This window comes from Quercus lobata, chromosome 11 (assembly GCF_001633185.2).
Source record: "Quercus lobata isolate SW786 chromosome 11, ValleyOak3.0 Primary Assembly, whole genome shotgun sequence".
Taxonomy (NCBI): domain Eukaryota; kingdom Viridiplantae; phylum Streptophyta; class Magnoliopsida; order Fagales; family Fagaceae; genus Quercus; species Quercus lobata.
Window position 1 is genome coordinate 51091237 of NC_044914.1, and position 20528 is coordinate 51111764.

The following is a 20528-nucleotide window of genomic DNA, read 5'->3' on the forward strand; positions in this document are numbered from 1 at the left end:
CACAAGATAGAATGGATTTAAAGATAGTATAGTAGTGGGCCTATATATATTGTGGCAGAAATAGCAAGTTACTTATCAAAAAAGCAATAGCAAGTTGATTAATGCAATGACGCTATAACAAGGACAATGATGACGAAAGCACATACGAAAATTTGATCTATGACGTAACTTGCTTGTTTGGACTCGGAAGCCAACCGGGACTTTAATTTAAGTCGAATAGCAACCAATGCAGGATAAATATCATGATAGGAATTAAAGTGTGTTAGGATTCAGGGAGTTTATCTCTGTGGGCCTACAAGTCTTTTCTGCTCTCCAAATTAGAAAAAAAATAAATGGAGAGAAAATTTAAGGAAATGAAATGTCAAAATTACCCTCACTTCTTGATCCATCAACTTTTGTTAATAATAATAATAATATATCAACTTTCCATCTTTTTACTTTTTCATCTTTTTTAGTAGATATATTTTTTGATAACCTTCTCTAGTAGATATATAATAATGAAATATATATATATATATATATATATCTTATTCTCTTAAGATTTTCTATCTTCTCAACCATATAAAGCAAGGTTGAAAATAAATTCAGCCAAGTATTAAAATATAAAAAAAAATTCATTTATTTTGATTTTGAACATGAGCTCATTTTTAATTTTGTTAAACAAGTTCAATCTTATTTAAAAATTACTTGATTAACTTTTTATTTTTTAAACAATTAAAGCTTGTTAGTCATTCTTAAATCCATACTAATAGCTAATAACTAAATTATTGTTGAAACAATATTAATAATCCACTCAACAATGGTCCCTTAAATCTAATGGGGTTTCATAGTCATACCTTCTCTAGGTCTACCTATTTGGGATACATCCAACAAGAAGGTGCACATTACAAAAAACAGCAGACTGCTCTTTCTGCTTTATACTTACAAAACAAAATTTCAAACATGAAATATGGGTCACTAGTCACTTTAGTCAGCACCAGTACTATTTAAATGGACTGTGAGATTAGGTAATTTAGACAGTATCTTTTAATTTAGGCAATCATATTTAAATTCAAATATGATTGCACATTATTCCTTAAAAAAAAAAAAAAAATGATTGCGCATTATGAACTGTACTTAGACAGTCTTTGGTATCTGTCAAAGTGGTGGAGAACACTTTATTTTTTTAATCGGGAAGGATCTATCGGAATCTTCAAACCTTTTTGATCCAACTCTCCTCCAGAGAGCCCCAAGGTTCACGAACGGGCTATTGGGAAAAAATCCTAAATCTCCTCAATGATTATGGGTGAATTAAAATAAATGATTGCCAAGCAATAAAAATTTATATGAAAACAAAAATTTCAGCAAATACCAACAAAAAAACAACAATACATAACATCAAATCTCATTTGAAAAAACTCTTCGATGTAGATGGAAAATTGAGTTTTAGGATTACAACTCTTAAGTTTATGCAAAACATGAGTCCACACTAAATTGGAGAAACAACAAATAAATCTTAAGGAGTAAATATAATTTCTTCACAAAACCTAGTAGCATGATCTTCCTTTGAACATTCCAACACTCTTTGAGGAGTAGTTGATGTCAGGCAATGCATATGCATGAGAGATATGTGTTGCATTATTACATAGTTCTAAAAGTATATTTTCCTTGCATGTTTGGGCTCTAGGGTATGTTTAGAACTTATTCAAACTTTGATTTGAACTGCATCCGTACGTATGTGTTAAGACAAACGATTCTCTCCACTCATTGAAGATCAAAGATAAAATACAATTTGAACACTATGTATCAGTAATTTTCACTTATATAAAAGTTCATACTGATTGGAATATTAAATATAATTTTATAAAGAATATGGAAGATTTTGAAAAAGTAAATAGGAAAAATTATTCAAACTTTGATTTGAACCTCATACATAAGATTAGCAGGCAATTTTAAGCAGAAATGAATTTTTATTACTAGTCACATATGTGTTAAGACTTAAAAGATTTTCACCGCTCATTGAAGATTAGAGATACAATCCAATTTGAACTCAATGTATTAGTAATTTGACCAGAATGTTGAATATAATTTTATAAAGAATAGGGAAGATTTTGAAAAAGAAAATAGGAATAATTACATTATTCAATCCATTTAATTTGAGTGTGTAACAAATTAAACTGTGGAGTTTTAAAAGAATTAATTAAACAAGTTTCAGATTAAGGTTTAATATAGATTGAGGTTATAGATTTGATTAGTGGGGGAAAAATATATGAGTCATTCCTTTCACATATGGGGTCTACCCTCATGTGAGAGGGAGAACTCATATATCTGATGCATGATTTACCTCCTCAAGAGGGGCATAAATTGATGATGGACTCTCTAGACGCACCCTAACTCTTCTATATTTACTTGGCCAAACCGGCTATAGTGGTAATTTACACAAGACATTAGCTTCATTGACTCTATCATTTTTGCCATACAGAAAAGTAGGACATTATCAACATACATCAAATAAGATACATGGGGCCTCCTTTCTTGACTTCCAGCCACTTTCACTCCTTTGATTGCCCCATAGCTATTTCTTTGTCTTTTATTAGCGACAAGAGAAAATTTCTCTGCACATGATGGAGATATATGACAAGTGATCTCCTTATTGTAGCCCTCTAAAAAGGTTGAAACAGCCAAACCTCACCTGCCTTCATTTAGCAACAGTGTGTATTATACTGTTGCTATGCACTGGTATACCCAATTAACCAAACTAGTCGCAATTCCACGCATCTAATTATTTTAAAATAAAATAAAATATATAATTTATTTTTTAAAATATTCATAAAATTATATATTAGGACTAACATAATGTTTTCTCATAAGAGAATTTCATTTTAAATGTATTAAACTATTAATTAAGAATTTCTTTTTTTATATATATAACTATTTACGAAACCAACAAAAGGCAAGGGTCCTTTTTTTTTTTTAATTAATGAATTTTGTGTTCCCTATAAATAAAAATTTATATATTTTATTTTATTTTACATTAAGATTATTTTCATCTATTCATATTATGAGCCAATTTGATAGTGATAGAATATAGCGTGGATTACAATTTTCCAATTATGACATTCAAAAAAGAATGAGAAAAATATCTTTTTCCCACCATTATTAAATTTCAACTTGTAGCATCCTATTTTAATGTTATCTTTAATTCCAAACCAATCTATCTCTTTTGAAGTATAAAAAGTATAATCATGATTTCTCTTCTTGAATACATTACTTATTTTAATACATCCATAAAAATACATCGAATCAAAACTACATTACTTATTTTAATACATCCATAAAAATACATCGAATCAAAACATACCTATATGAAGATGCTTTGCAAAAAAACAAAATGTCTCATCAATCATCATTTTGTGAAATGTCATATCAATCATCGCTTAACAATGATTAATTTGATTGATTAGGAAAATAATTTTTTATTTATAATCTATTAAGATTATTTTCTTTGCAGAAACTGCAAATTTGTCCTCTTAAAAAGATTATAGAATAAACAATTATTAGCAAAATCTCATAATTAAGTTTCTATGTGCATCATTATAATAATTAATAATAATAACAACAACAACAAAAATAATAATGAAAATACAATTACAAAAACTAAAATATGTCACTCATTCAATTATTTTCATTTGATTAACCTTTGCTTTTATCTAAATAAGTGACACTATAAGGAATTTCTAATACAATTATTAAGAGTACTTTCTCTTCAAAAACTACAATTTTGTTCACCCAAAATGATTTGAAAATAAACAAAATTTAGTAAAGTCTCATAGTTTAACATTTAATTGAATCACTAAAAAAAAGGAATTTTTTTTTCATTGGGAATTGGAATACCAAAATACCTAAATATGCATAAAAGCTGAAACAAATTTGTCAAAAAGAGAAACAAATGAGAGTTAGCCTGATAAAACAAACCAGTCATATTTATTAGATGACTTTTTCTCTCTCCCACGTTGGAGTGCTTCCTCTCTCGAGTGCTTTCTTTTACTGTTCTCGAGTGTTTCTTTCCCTTTCCTTGATAGGAACGATCTCTAAGGCCCTATTTCGGAACTTTTAGTTCTGATTAGGTGGCCTAAATTCTTTAAAAGGCTCCAAAATTTCACGGTAAGGATCAGAATCATGGAGAAAGAGCTGATAGATGTTTTGAAGAACATGCAGCTAACGGAAGAAGAAGAGTTGCAGATCTCAGTTTCGGAAGAAGGCAGAGCACAGGTAATAGAGGAGTGTTCTCAGAGTTTGATGGGGAAGCTGTTGACGGACAGAAAGCAAAACCTTCGTGCTCTGAAGAATACTCTAAGGACTGCTTGGAAGATTGGCCAGGATTTAAAGATTGTGGAAGTCGGAAGTGATATCCTTCAATTCAAGTTTGCCAATGAATATCAGCTAAGGTGGGTTGAAACAAACGGGCCATGGAACTTTGAAAATAACCTTCTATTGCTCAAAAGATGGGAGAGGGGAATGACGGCAAGTAATATTTCTTTTACCCACTCTCCTTTTTGGGTACAAATTTGGGGTTTTCCTTTTGATATGATGACAGAGAAGATAGGAAAGGAGATAGGCAGTAATTTGGGGATTTTTATGACAGTAGATACAAGATCATGGATGTCAGAGCAAGCCAAGTTCATGAGAGTGAAGGTGAACCTTCCGTTGGAAAAACCCCTAAGAAGATGTGGAAAGGTTGCTAGTCCAGAGGGGGAAAGTTTTTGCATCCAATTTCGGTATGAAAGGCTGCCGGTTTTCTGCTTCAGATTTGGAGTAATGGGGCATGATGAGCGACATTGCAAGAAAAGTGGCCAACAAAATCAAGCTCTGCAATATGGTGAATGGTTAAGGGCTCAAGGTGGAGGAAAAGCAAAATCGGCAAAAGAAGAACAAAGAAGGAGTCCTCTAAACTAGCAAGTTGATGACACGGCAATGCAAGAAAGGATGCAGTTTGGGGCGGAAGACGAGGGCTACTCCTATTCCCGTGGCGGTGCACAATCCGGGGATAACCTTGGAAATGCAAAAAGAGGAAGTACTGTTTCAATGACGTCAGAGGAAGGTGAGCACGCCACGCAAGAGGTATGTCAATTTCAATTTCAAATTCAAAATAATAGACATGATGAGACAGAAGCAAGAAAAAAAAAAGGAATATATCCACGGTGAAGAGGGTAAAGAAAATAACCAAAATATGGGGCCGGCCCAAACCTTTATGTCAACAGTAGGATGTGAAAATGGGGTAAGTGGGATAACCCACATGGGCCGGGTAGAAGGAAAAAATATAGAGTTTCAGGAAGTAAATAGCCCAGTTAAAATGGATATTGGGCTTAGTCTAGAAAAGGAAAATAGTGATGTGGAAAATAAAACACAGAAAAAAAAGGGCAAACTGAAGAAGCTGGCCCGTGGTCAGAACAAAGAGTTTGAATTGGGAAGGGATGCAGCTAGTAATATAATAGGAGTAAAGAGAACTCTCTGGGCAGATGAGGAAATGGTTGATGGAGGAAGGCAGAAAAAGTTGTGTGGTAGTAACACAATCCCACTTGAGCTATCGGCGGTGTCTGCAGAGCAGCACCGCCGGGAGCCATGAATACCTTAAGCTGGAACTGCCGGGGGCTGGGGAACCCCCGGTCAGTTCGAGCGTTGCACGATATGGTGCAACGATGGTGCCCCAAGTTGGTATTCTTGATGGAGACAAAAGCTGGAATAAGTAGGATGAGGAGAATAATGGTGAAGACTGGCTTATTAAATGGAGTAATTGTTCCTAGCAAAGGAAGAAGTGGTGGAATAGCCATGTTATGGGAAAGGGAACTATCTGTGGAGCTAAAAAGTTATACTAGGTATCATATAGATGCAGTAGTGACTGATCCTACATCTGGCTTCAAATGGAGAATCACAGGGTTCTATGGAAATCCGGATACAAATCGAAGGAAGGAGTCTTGGGAGTTACTACATTTTCTAAATGCTCAATTTCAGATACCATGGGTTTGTTTGGGGGATTTTAACGAAATTTTATCAAATTTTGAGAAATGGGGAGGTCCAGAGAGACCCCAACAGCAGATGGAGGGTTTTAGAAGAGCAGTAAATGATTGTGGTTTTATGGACCTTGGATATGAGGGCCCAGAGTTTACTTGGTGTAACCAAAGGTCAGCTGGGGAAAGAATTCGACTAAGACTTGATAGGGTGCTGGCTACAACAGATTGGAAAGATCATTACAAAGATACTAGGGTCCTCCATGTAGTGGATTCAACCTCAAATCACTGTGCTCTGGTTTTAACTAACCAAAGAAATATCCAAGGAAGGGGAAAGAGAAGATTCCAATTTGAGGCAGCATGGGTTAGACACGATAAATGCAAGGAGATAATTCAAGATGCTTGGAAGTTTCATTCAGGTTTTCAAACAGCAAGTGATTTTGCTGAGGGTCTGAGAATGTGTGCTGAGGGCTTAACAAGATGGAACAATTCAGACCTTAGGCATGATGCTAGAATGATAAAAGAGAAGAGAAAGAAATTGCAAGATCTAATCCAGACTGACAGGGATGGAAGTAGGGGAGAAGAAATTAATGCAATAAGGAAGGAAATAAATGAAATGTTAGATGATGAAGAAGTCAAGTGGAATCAAAGATCCAGAATCCAATGGCTGACCCTTGGTGATAGAAACACAAAATATTTCCATTACAAAGCATCTCAGAGAAGGAAGAAGAATGAAATCAGGGGCTTGCTGAATGGAGAAGGGAATTGGTGTGAAGAGAAAACAGACATAGCAAATATTGCTGTGAGTTACTTCAAAGAGTTGTACTCTACTTCATTCCCAACCAGAGCAATGGAAGTAGCAGATTTGATACCGAGAAGAGTGACCAGGGAGATGAATGAAGACTTAACTAAAGAATTCCAGAAGGAGGAGGTTCTTCAAGCTATCCGACAAATGCACCCAACAAAAGCACCGGGCCCGGACGGTATGTCTGCTATCTTTTATCAAAAGTATTGGGATATAATTGGGGATGATGTGATAAAAACTACTCTTAATATTCTTAATTTCAATGCCCCTATAGCTGAGCTTAACAAGACAAATATAGCTCTTATTTCTAAAATAAAAAATCCAACAAAGATAAGTGAATTCCGACCGATAAGCCTTTGTAATGTTTCATATAAAATTGTGTCAAAGATTCTTGCAAATAGGCTGAAACCATTTCTCCCCTCAATCATCTCCGAAAGCCAAAGTGCTTTTGTCCCTGGTAGACTCATTACTGACAATGTATTGGTTGCTTTTGAAATAATGCATTATCTAAAGAAAAGAAAGGATGGGAAAGAGGGGTATATGGCTATTAAATTAGATATGAGTAAAGCCTATGACAGAGTGGAATGGTGCTTTCTTGAAAAAATTATGTCAAAAATGGGCTTTGATAATAAATGGATTAATTTGATTATGAGCTGTATAAACTCTGTTTCCTATTCTATTCTCATAAATGGTGAGGCCCATGGCTGTATTACCCCTACAAGGGGGCTACGCCAGGGTGATCCCTTATCTCCCTACATGTTTTTGTTATGTACAGAAGGACTAACGGCTTTGATTGTGGAGGCAGAAAAGAGAAGGCATATCTCTGGCATCTCTATATGTAGGGGCAGCCCAAAAATTACCCATCTCTTATTTGCCGATGATAGTGTGGTCTATTGCAAGGCATCGGAGCAAGAAAGCAGAGAGCTATGCACAATTCTGCATAAATACGAGGAAGCAGCAGGCCAAAAAGTAAATACAGAAAAGTCATCGGTTTTTTTTAGTAAAAATACTAAGGAAGAAACAAGAGAAAGGGTGAAGAATGTGCTGGGTTCAATGCAGAATGTACAGCCAGAGAAGTATCTGGGCCTACCTTCGATGATTGGGAGATCAAAGAAACAAATATTCAATGAAGTTAGGGAGAGAGTGGGGAAAAAGATGACCGGTTGGAAGGAGAAATTGCTATCGATTGGAGGAAGAGAAATCCTTATTAAAGCGGTTGCTCAGGCTGTCCCCACGTACACAATGGGGTGTTTTTTACTTCCCAAAGGGCTTTGTGAAGACATTGAGGGGATGATGAGGAACTTTTGGTGGGGGCAGAAGAATCAAGAATCAAAAATGGCGTGGGTTAGCTGGTCAAGAATGTGTAATTCAAAGTCAGGAGGGGGAATGGGGTTCCGGGATCTTTATGCATTCAATTTGGCTATGTTGGCAAAGCAGGGATGGAGGATGTTGGAAAATCCCACATCGCTTATGGCGCGCATGTATAAAGCAAGGTATTTTCCCAATGGGGATGTTTTAAATGCAAGCATAGGCAACAAACCATCTTATGCTTGGAGAAGCATTCATAAGAGCATAGAGATTCTACAAAAAGGAACAAGATGGAGAGTAGGAAATGGGAAGACAATCCATATATGGGATGATAGGTGGTTACCAACCCCAACGACTTATAAAGTCATTTCCCCAAGGAAAGATTTTGGAGATTTCCCCATGGTATCGGCCTTGATTGATCAAGATACTAGAAGATGGAGAAAAGACATTCTTGATAGAGTTTTCTTGGTTTTGAAGTGGAGAAAATCCTAAGCATCCCAATCCCTCACTGCCCACAGGAGGATCAACTAATATGGGTGGGAAATAAAAAAGGAATTTTCATGGTGAAAAGTGCTTATTTTTTGGCTAAGGAAGTTGTAGAAAAGCATGAAAGAGGTGAATCCTCAGTGGGAGATGTATGTGGCCCACTTTGGAAAAAGATGTGGCACTTAAACATTCCGGCCAAAGTGAGAGTTTTTGCTTGGAGACTTTGCATGAAGGCCATCCCATCTATGTTAAATATGAGTAATAGAGGAATTCAAGTGGATCCTACCTGCCCTGTTTGTTGTGGGGAACCTGAGTCAACTGAGCATGCAATCATCTACTGTGAAGCTGCTAAAAGAGTGTGGAGCAAATGGGAAGAATGCCCAATCTGTTTGAATGATGCCAACATGGAGATTGTGGACTTGGCCTTATGTTTGCTAGAAAAGGGAACACAGAGGGATTTGGAGATCTTTTTTGGTGTTGCTTGGATGATTTGGTATAATAGGAACCAAATTGTTCATGAAGGAAATGGTGTGTCTGAGGATCGCATTTGGGAGACAGCAATCCAAATGATAAAGGAGTCAAAAGGAATAAAGGGCTGGGAGTTAAATAGTCCTCAGAGAAGTGGAAACTAAAACAAAAAAAAGGGGGGCGGGGGGGGGGGGGGGCAACCTAGTGCTTCATTTTTATTACAAGTTTTTCTTTTAGATCCTTAGGAGGTTCGGTATTTGCTGCCATGGTGGACACTTTGGCTTTATCTTTAGGATCCTCTTTTGGGGGGATGGAGAGGGTTGCCAACACCAACTCCATGCTTTGAGAAGTTTCTTTTTCCTTAGAGAAATCCCCTGGAGCCATTGGAGGTGGGTGAAAGCCTTGGACTATTCCTTTATGGACATCCCCTATCTTAGTGGTATCCTCAGCCTGCTCTACCCCCTTTGAAGAAGTGTTAGCTGTAGGAGGAACTTCAAGTTGGCTGCCTGGAATTTCACCTACCTCCGAGGTCACTAGGCCGGCCTTGAAAGGCGTATGGCTAGGGGGTAGTAGATACTTTCTGCTTTCCTAAGCACGGACGAAGGCTCAACCTCGGCTTGGTTGAGGGCGTCAGCCCATACTAGCTCACAGTAAGCCCTACATACACCAGGGACCTTGGCCCTAAGGGCGTCCTCGGTCTCGGCCACCCCAACATCGTACCCATACTGCTCTGCTTCCTCCTTGGCCGCCTTTGCCTCCTCCTTGGCCTTCTCAGCTAGAGCTCTGGCCTTCTCAACCTCCTCCAATTTATTTTTCAGCGCAACAATCTGGGTCTTGAAGGAGGCCAGCTGGTCCTTAGCACTGCACAGTAGCAGCCTTTGGTTCTCAACTTGCTTCTCAGCATTTTCAAGGGCAGTTGTTACATATTTTCTCTCCTTTTCTTCCTTCTGCAACTTCTTCTTGAGCTCTTAATTGCTTTTCTCGGCCACGTTGAAGGCCTCCACAGCAGCATTCCGCCTTCCTTCCTCATCCTTCATCTGCCGATGGTAGTAGTTGGTCATCTCCTCTGCCCGGAAGAAGGCTTGAACAGCCTGCCAAGGAAAGAAGTAAGAATTAGAAACAGAAAGTAAAGAAAAAAATCTAGGAAAAAAGGAAGAGGACGTACCATGGCAAGGTATCTTTTGAGACTGAGGAAAACCTCATGCCTCCTCATATCTCGTAGCTCGGTCATGTCCTCGGGGAGCAGCAGAGCCTGCTCCACCGCATCGGCCACATAGCCGGCTACTCCTCCCTGGAAATTGCGGATGGAGGCATTGGCTAGAGGAGGTTCCCTATTCAGCATTGAGGCAATAAGCTAGGTTGGAGGCCCGACCTGAGGATCGCTTCTCTTCTTGACGCCCCTCTGTCCCAGTTTGGCTTATTTAGCCACCCTTTGAGCCTTGTCCTCATGAGGGGGGAGGGTTTGTCCAGCTCCTACAACCTCCTTTCCTTTTGGCTCTCTTTTCCTTTTTAGGTCGGCTGTTAGAATGGGCAGGGTAGGTGGAGGAATGGAGGGCTTAGTTTGGGCAGCTTTCCCAAGTGCATCCCTCCCCAGTTAAGACTTTATCAAATCCATCAAGCTAGATTTTGGTTTGCGTTGTATCCCCATCTCGTTAAGTATTGGTGAGAATGGTGGGCCGAGGTCAAGAGTTGAAGTTTCTGGGGACAAAGGTCTGTTAAAGACTTCAAACTCGTCCTCAAAGTCAGCTACTTCAACTACTTCTTCTTCTTCTGTGTTGGTAGTGCGAGAAGAAGCGGCTACTCCGGCTGTCTGTTGTAATGGCGAGGTGACCTTTGGTATGCCTTTAAAGATGGGCTCTGTAGTGAACGTGCCTTTCGAGATGGGGCCGGAGAGTAAAAAGCCTGGGGCTACTACGTTGATCCGGTGCAACCGGGGATCTCTGGCTTTGATGACACACATAGGCGCCAAAAAGCTCTTCGAGATCGGGACATAATCCAGAATCAAATAAGCTGCTCTGAGCTGGCCATCTGTATGGACGAAGACCTCAGCCTTCAAGATCTTGTCTAAACTTGCACGACTTACAAGATTGAAGTTGGGTACAACGGCATGTGGGTCTGTAAAACCATCACCAAAAAATCATTAGCAAATTGTAAATCAAGGGTAGTTTCTGAGTAAGCAAAGAATTGAGGAAAAAGAGAAGGATATGACTTTGAAATTGTGAATGTAGACCTAGAATCCCACTTGGTGTCCCCTCCTTTGTCGAATAAGGGAAACTATCGTGCCATTCCCCTGATAGGATCAAAAAGTCCTTTTTTAGGCTTTTATTGGAGTCGGGAAGGCATTGGATGAGCCTAACCTCAGGGTACCTGGATTTCAAGTAGTACCCCTACCCAGTTAGGTGGTGGAGGTTGTAAATCCAGTTTACATCATGAGGGGTAAGGCCTAGACTCATTCTTTCATTTAGGGCGTCTACACAGCTTAAGATCCTAAACATGTTGGGAGCGCACTAAGTGGGAGCTAACCTATGGGCTCTGAGATAATCCCTAGTGACCGTGCCCATAGGGATTTTCATCCCCCCTTCTATGAACGCGATCATAAGGATTACCACTTCTTGTTCCTTCCTATCTTCAAACCACTGCCCTTCCTCACAGTACCTCATTCCTACTCCGGGAGGGATCCTATATTGGGCCCTAAAGTTCTCCATTTTCTCCTCGGACTCTACTCGACACTTAGATCTACCCATTTTTGGAAAGGTAAGGGGAAACTATGGAGGTTGAGGAAAGGAAGTGGAGACAAAGGAGAAAGAACACAAAGAGAAGAAGGGCATATAGAAAAGTAAAGAGTAAAAGTTCAAGTAGACTTACAGAGAGTATAAAGGTGTCCTCGGACAGACCTTTGGTATTTGTGAGGACTCAGGTGAGTACGAAAGGTGTGCAAGTTCAAGGTATGTGCGCTAGAATGAAATGAATGCTAAAAGTGAGAGGAGAAGTTGATTTGAGAGGTATTTATATCAAGGAAGTTAGAAGCGGGAAATTTCTCGCTTGGTACCTAACAAAAACATTAGCTGTCAGATTTGCATCACACCGTAGAATGTGGGGGACAGGAAGCTGCAGGAATTTATTGCGGGCGCACTTCAAATGCCAAAATGCCAGGATTGTGCCTTGGGCAGTTAAAAAGGCATCTTCATTAGCAGAGGTGGGATGCGGAGAGCACTAGGCAACTACAGTGACATCAAAATCCTTCTTTCTTGCCGAGGAGCCAGAAAGAAGAATCTCGAGGGGCTATTGTAGGGGCATTGGGCCTCGGAGCCCATTGTTTATGTATGTATTGGGCCTAAGGACCAAGTCAAGGACTAGAGATTGCCCAAGAAGGGGTAAATGTTATTATTGGAATCCGTGTTAGTAGATGACGAGGTTAGTTTTGGTCACAGTGGCATAGGTGGGTAGGCCGAGGACCAACGTCACCTCGGATAAACAAAACTGAGGTCCGAACAGGTGGTCTATCGTTCAGAGAGATGTTCCCGGAAGTTCTGCAAGCACGGATATGCATTGCAAAAACAAAGTACAGAAGGAAGTCCTAAGATATCTAAAAGGAAAATTGCTACCATCGCATTTAAAGCTCTACAACTAACTTTTTGACTGCATTAATGTGGAAAAGACCCCTGAGCAGGGCTACATTGGCCGTCCCAATGTACAAATGAGCCTGAGGGGTGTCCGATGACACATTGTAGCAACTAAGAACAAACTTGTAATCTAACTTAAGAACAATATACCAGAACAATCCTTCTCGGACCTTGCCGATGATGTTTTTCTTCATCATATCCCTGTCTATTTACATCTTCTTGTCAAAATCTACCGTTATGCTAGTCTGATTCATTAGAAGCCAATTTTCCAACCTACTCTCTACAAATTCATCATTTTGGGCTTGTTGGGCCTAAGTCCATTTGTTTGTCGGGCTTGGTAGTCGAATCTGGTCCTTACAATAATATTTTAATCTACTGGTTGTATGTGAAGAGAAAAAAGAGTGGGAGGAGAGTGCTTTTTATTATTTTATTAGGTAATTTATATTATTTTATTAGGTTGTATATAAAAATAAAAATTAGGGTGTAGGGTGAGTTGTAAAATGAGTTGGTAAAATAGATAAAGTGATATGGGGGCCAGTTATCTAGAAGGTATTATTAAAACTGTACGAATTGGGCTTATGGCCCAATCCGAGGATATTAACCAATCCGAGGATGGTCAAATAAGGTTATAATGGGAATGGTATAAGAAGAAAAAATAAGGATTGTATGTGATAGTGCAAAATATGTTCGAGGAGAAAAGTCATCTCGGAAACAGAGATCCGAGGTCAGTAAGAATGTCTTATCATCCTGGACATCCTTCAAGGTTACATCATGATTAGAAGTCAGACATTGGATAAGGGATGAGTAAAGGGAGGTAACAAATATCTTCAAAAACTGCTACCTCCACATTAAATGCATTCTAGCTAACTCTGAATAGTGGTTAAGCAGCTTTACAACTGCTAGCTGAAGGTTCTGGGAGGTGTTGGATGGGACAAGAAGGAGTTCCTAGAAACTAATCTACATGTGTATGGTAGGGATGATACCAAAATTATAGTATATAGCATGGAGAAGTGGCCCAAAGGAGAGGGATCGAAAAATCAAGAAATTTTTGTAATAATCCTTTGAACTCTTGGAACATTGATCATCAACTGGATATTATAATATACCTTCTCGAACTGTGCCGAGGACAAATTTTCTCATTTTACTTGTGTTTGATTCTCTTAAATAAACAACTGTTATTGTCTTTCTTACCAAATAGAACTAATTCTTATACCCACACTCTACAAATTCATTGTTTGGGTTTATTGGGTTAAAACTCAATTCTATATTGGGTCCAATCAAAATTCTGTCATTACAAGTGATGTTTAAGGATGTAAAATAAATTTTTTTTTTTTCATCCTTGAATACTAGTGCTCTAAATATAAAAGCTGTCAAATGATAGATTTTGACAGTAAAAAAAAGTTTAAAGGTATAAATATTAAATCAATTAAAGAAGCAATTAATCAATATTTAGAATATTGTATTTTATATAAAAAATTATAATATTCCAACAGAGTAGAATTCTATCTTGGAATGATACTGTACAATTGCCATTTTTTATAATTCATTTTTTTATTCATCTTCTCTCTCTTATCAAACAAAATATTTCCTCGTTCTTTCTCTCAGCAACTCATTTATTTTCACCTTTGGACTACATATGGTCTGACTACATATGGTCTGGAAATTGTAATGACATGTAAGTTGTACTTGTAGGTCTTAGGTGCGTGGATCAAAAAAAGAAAAAGAAATTAATAGAGGTGAGAGGCAAGAGGCATCAGGCATGTGTCAGCCTGTTGTGGTGTATGTAAAAGGAAAAGAAAAGAAAAGAAAATTAAAAAAAGGTGATAAAATCATATAAATGAGGAAAGCAAAAAAAAAAAAAAAAAGCATAGAATGCTGGTCTGGTACGGAATAGAAAAAAAATATCAAACTATAGTAATTGGCTTAATAATTACTAAAATAAAATAAAAAAGATTAATATTGTAAAAGTTTATTTTGTATAAATCAATATATATTATTTAAGTAAATTTTTTATATGTCAATAAACATTATAAAATAACTATTATTATATTTTATTATATATATATATATAAATAGTGGTAATTTCGAAATGGTACACCGGTATCAACCAGTACTGAAATATATCATTCTTCTAGTCAAACCAAAACGGTTTTCGGTACGAAATTGACTCCATTAATTATATAAGAAAATAAAAGTTGAGATGTTGGGTGTGTTGTAAAATGATATGGTATAAATGATAAAGTAACTTTTAAAATAGCAAAATGAAATTTTTTGTAAAAACCAAATATGAATGCTCTTAGAGCATTCCCATTAAAGATGCTAAATATGCTAAAAGCTAAATTTTAGCACCAATACACAAAAAAACCCACTCCATCAAAGATTTCAAATGTCAAAAATTTTGACATACAGTTATAGTGAACTATTATCAATAATAGCTCAGTGTAGCACGGTTGTAAATTTTTTTTTTTTTTTTTTTAATTCTCACGTCTCTTTCTTTCTCTCTCTCCAAGTCTCTTTTTCTTTTTCTCTTTGCCTCTTTGTCCTCTCTGTCTCCCTCTTTCTCGATGCTCTCCATCTCCCTCTTTCTCATAGCAACGGCCTGCCTTGCCGGAGCCACCGCAAGCCTTGCACTCTTCAAGATCACCTTGGGCCACCCCACAAGCTTGCCTCATCGGCTCTTCAAGATCGCCTTGCTAGAGCCACCGCAAACCTTGAGTCGTGGGTATGAGTGGGTGGGTTTTGTAAAATCAGATCTAGGTTGTGGGTGGGTTTTGGCAACCTTGAGTGGTTTTATGGTTGTGGGTATGAGTTGATTGGGGTGGGTTTGGCTTATGCGTATGGGTTGATTGATTTAGTGGTTGGTTGTGCCGTGGGTTGAGCCTGTGTGGTGGGTGGTTTATTTATTTTTTTTCATTTTTCTATGCTATTGTTTGTGGTTGTGGTGGATCTGGCTGGTGGTTATTGGTGACGATGGTGAGTGGATGTGGTGGTTGTGGTATGGGTGGATGTGGTGAGTGTGGTGGGTGGATGTAGAGTTTTTTTTTGGTTAGTTGTGGCATGAATGGTAGTTTTGTGGTGGTTGTGATATGGGTGGTGGATTCTTGGTGGGCGGTTAGGTGGTGGGTTTTGTGGTGATAGTTGGTATTGTGGTGGCTAGTGGTGTTGAGAATAGAGGAGACAGAGAGAGATAGATGAGAGAGAGATACAGGGAGAGGAAGAACAAAAAATAAAAAATATTTAAATAAAATGTAAAAAAAATAGAAATTTTGATATAAAATATATTGTAAAGTGATGTGTTATATGTTATAAAATTAGATTTTTAATTGTGAAATACTAAAATTTTTAAGATTTTTAACGAAAATATTCTTACAAGGAATTTTTTACGATACTAATGCCAAATGGGGAGTTTTACCAATGTATTATAAAATAATATTAAAAAAAAAGTTTCTTTTTGATACGTGGATTTCTGAAACGTGGAAATGACTTTTATTTTATGTTATTATTTTTATTTTTATTTTTAGAACTCTTAGGTTGGATGGCCTTAATTTCCTTCTTTTCTCCTCCAACGTGACAGCTTGTCACAACTGACAATCACATTAAATGAAGGTTGAATTTCTCTAAGCTTGCAAGACAAGGGGTGGTCTGGATTGTAATAACATAAAATTAACCATGTGCACGGGAAAGTGAACTTAAAATGTAAAGTTCAAAAGTGAAATGGTAGTATAAAATTATGGCCTGACAGCTCTTACTCTCTTCTCTCCCCATTACACCACTGGCTTTACATCCTATACTGCATTTTCTTCAAAGCACCTAATGGCTTGGAGACGACTAGAGATAGTCATTGAGCATGCTAATGATCTAGAGAGTGTACATTTGTTTCAACGCCTAAAGGCTTACCATGTCATTTGCATTTGCGATGATGACGATAATTGCTACCATGACAAAGATAATAAAAGTCCTGTTGACCTAAACGGCCGTTCAAACCAAGTGGAGAACCCACTTTGATTTCAACATAAAAATTGTTGAGGCCCAGCAGAGGCGGCTTTATTTGATTGTTGGGCTCGAATCTCACCGCAATGTTTCCTGTCTTGGCGGCAAATTTATCGGTCAAGTTCGTGTTGGCCTTGAAGAACTGCTTAATGATTTTGGTGATCCTGATGACAAGATTTTAGTCACACGAAGTGTTATAAACAAGAACGGGGAGGCCCAAGATGAAGACTAACTTTTTCTTACAAGTTCGGAAGAACTCTCGATCATCCACCTTCGCATCTCAACCTCATTCACTCCTCCGTTGCTGGTAATTTTCCTTCTAAAATCTCCCACTTATCCAAACTGGTTTCACTTGATCTCTCTTTGAATTTTGGCATGAGAATTGAAACGCCTAGTTTGAAAAGGCTTGTTCAAAACCTAACCCATCTAACTGAACTTGTTTTGGATTATGTTAACATGTCTTCTGTTTCACCTAATTCTTTCATGCTTTCACTTTCATTTTCATTTACATTCTTCCTTTTTAGTCAAACTGCTTTCTTTTTCTCTCTTAGGTGCTTCATATGAGAGAGAGAGAGAGAGAGAGAGAGAGAGACAGCTGAGCTGGGGCACTGTCTGGGGTCATGGGGTGGAATGCATCACCAAGCACACAAACATTGCCTTTGCATGATGTTTCCCCAAATAAGGTCCAGGGATGTCTATACCTTAATGGGGATAACATAATATAATCCAATTAAGTGTTTTCAACAATGTCCTTTATTTCATCAGGTACATTTGCTAACTTGCTTAACACAAATTGATTCAGTTTAGCTGAGTCATCTTCTGTTAAGTTCTAAAACTTTAGAACAATTGGCAAACTGTGAGCACGAACTTGTCTAGGTATAGATTTCAGAGTCTATAGAGTTTATTAGACAATGCTCAAGGTATTACAAGTCAAAACACACGAAAATTCAAGCTGCAGAAAATCAAAGAATTCAAATTCAAGGAAATCCGATCGATCGAAAATTAGATTCAACCGATCAAAAATCGTAGACATGAAATTTCTGCAGAATTCTATTTCAGCCCAAACTCTACTTAAATGTTTTGGAGTTCAAGTGAAACACTTCTAGTATATAAAGGAAAACCCTAACTACGTTTTCAGAGCTTTTGAGAGACTTTGGAGGTGCTTTTGTGAGATCTAAAATGTTTTGTACCTTCCTCTTTCAAAGTCACTATCGGAAATCATTCTGATATCAATAAAACCGGTAGATCTGAAGTTACTGCAACAAGATCAACAATAACTGATAATCTAAACCTTCAAGGGTGCTCTTGGAGTCCTAAACTGGAGAGTTTATGTTGCTGAAACTTTTGAGTGGAATCTTAAAGTCACAAGAAAGGCGGCTTATGTTGGTATAAATCCAAGAAGAGGAGTCTGTGGATTCAGAACTTGCACGTGGTCGTGTCAATAAGTTACTACATGAGGTAACAATAGATTTAAGGTTAAATCTTTTGTAAAAACTTCAATTCTCTTATAGTGGATTTGGTTTACCTTGAGGATAACTAGGTCAAATCCTCCCCAGGTTTTTACCTTGAAACGAGTTAGTTTCATTGGTTTTCCTAGGTAATCATATCGTGGTATTATTTACTTTTTCGCATCTTTGCATGATATGATTTATTTGGCTAATTAATGAGGTTAAAAAAATTTGTTTAAGGGGTCTAAATGAACAAATAAGTGGTATTAGAGCGGGTTCACTTTGATTGGATTAACGTTCTAAGTGAGATCCTTGATCTCTGCTATCATGGATAATTTTAAATGTTTGTCTGCTCATATTTGTGATGATTTGAATAAAAAGGACACTAATATTTCTATCGATCTTTTTGATGCCTGTGAAACTCTCCATAGGGAATTAACTAAATTTATGAAAATTGCTAAGAAATTCAAGGAAGAATTAAAATTGGCTAATCTTGAAAAAGAGAAATTGATTATAAGATTGGATGAATCTAATAAAAAGAATGAATTTTTAAGAAATCAATTTTTCTGTCAAGATGAAAAGATGAAAAGTTTGGAACAAAAGTTAGTTGAGGCTGAAGCTAAAATTGAAAATTTTTCTAATTCCAAACTTGCTGTTGATAACAAATCTGTTTCTGTTTCAGTTCCAATTAAGCCTAAGGACAAAATTTATATTCTTCCTTTTAAGAGGAATTATAAAGAAAAAAGCTTATTTTACTAGGTTAGACAAATGTAAAAGTTCTTATATAGACGCTAAAGTTTATAAACCTTCTGTTAGAGTGCATAAGAAATCAATTTTTGTGCCTACCTGTCATTTTTGTGGTGTTGTTGGTCATATTAGACCAAATTGTTCTTTGCTGAGGCAAAAACCAAAATCAGAGACTAAATTTGCTGTTAGGAATACTAATGTTCCTAAATTTGTTCCTGTTTGTCACTTTTATGGTGTCTCCAATCACATTCGTCCTAACTGTCATAAATTGAAAATTAAGCATTCTGTGTTTAAGTCTAGGATATGTGATGATTTTTCTCCTTCCATAAGTCTTGATAAATTGTTTCATATGTTTTTGAAAAATTTAAGCTTGTTTGCTTGTGAAAGGAAATTGCAAGATTTCAGTCTATCTCAGAAGAATGGTATAATCCCTCAAATACACTCTGCTTCTTATGGTTTTTCACCTACAAAGCCAAAGATGCGTGTTGTATGAGTGAGAAAAGACTTGCTAAGGTGAGTGCTGTTTACTTGTCCTTGATATAATTCTTTCAATTATTAGTGGACATGTGTACTTTCAATTTTTGGTTGTTTTGTTCCCAAAAAAAAAAAAAAAAAAAAAAAAAAATCCAAAAACATTGAAAATTTTCAAAAAGACAAAAATATTTATTTTGTGTCTAGTTTTTATTTTTCTTGAGGATTACATGAATTATGATATCTCTCTCTTGGTTTAGAACATACTTGATATTGTGGAGAAACATAGAAAGTATGTGTTGCATAACTGAGTACATAAGTTATTTCTAATTTTGTTTGTATGAGTGTGTACTAGGTTGTACATGTACTCATGGGTTAATTAAGAAATTGATATTTCTTGTTTGTGTACCCTCTATAACTTAGTTAAGCACTGTCATGTATTGTTTTTGCATTTTGTTCATTTAGCATAATGTGCTTTTTGTTTTTGGTCATAAAAATTTAAAAACCCAAAAAGATTTTATTTATTTATTACACATCTTCATGTGTGTAATTGAGGTTGGCCTATGAAATTTGCATTTCATGACTGTGTACCTTGTTTAGCTTTGATGAGCTTTATTTTTCTACATTTTGCTAGTTTGTGCTACGTAGTGCTTATATTGTGTGAGTTGTTTATGGTTTTTAATTACATGCTCTTGATTTTGAAGTCACATTTTTTTATTGTAAGGACTAAAAAATCCTAAGAGAAAAGCATAAATAATCATCTCACCACTGTTACTCGCCAATCGTGAACACCTGTGTACAAATCATAAAAGCTGTGCTCGGTAAGGTGTAGCACTTGCACAGCAAAATATCTAAGGTGTTATTGTACAATAGATAAAAGAAGCAAAATGAAAAGTGAAAAAAAAAAAAAAAATATTCAAAAGAAAAAGAAAAATCAAATATATATATAAAAAAAATTACATAGTTGCAAGCGTGTTTTCTAGGAAATGTAGAAGTTATATGATGTAATTCTTTAAGTGATAGTTACTTTCAAACTTATGTAATGGATAATGTAGAATGTGTGTTTAATCTTGTAATACCCCAATTTTGATTTTATGATTATCACTGTACCTTGTCAATTTTTATATAGAGTTGAGGTACTATATGTGTGTGCACAATAAGATGGGAGTAGACAATTTTGTGGTGCTACTAATAG

At 36.8% G+C, this 20528-nt stretch overlaps 1 protein-coding gene across 1 annotated transcript; it reads left to right on the forward strand.

Moving 5' to 3' along the window:
• Positions 1-8660: 8660 nt before the first annotated feature.
• Positions 8661-9218, forward strand: LOC115967089. Its single transcript, XM_031086173.1, has one exon. The coding sequence runs from the start codon at positions 8661-8663 to the stop codon at positions 9216-9218; it is 558 nt and encodes a 185-aa protein (XP_030942033.1).
• The last annotated feature ends 11310 nt before the right edge of the window (positions 9219-20528 follow it).

Excerpts from the sequence above, each read along its gene's own strand:
- LOC115967089 (XM_031086173.1), top strand. The coding sequence starts at position 8,661 with ATGGTGAAAAGTGCTTATTTTTTGGCTAAGGAAGTTGTAGAAAAGCAT.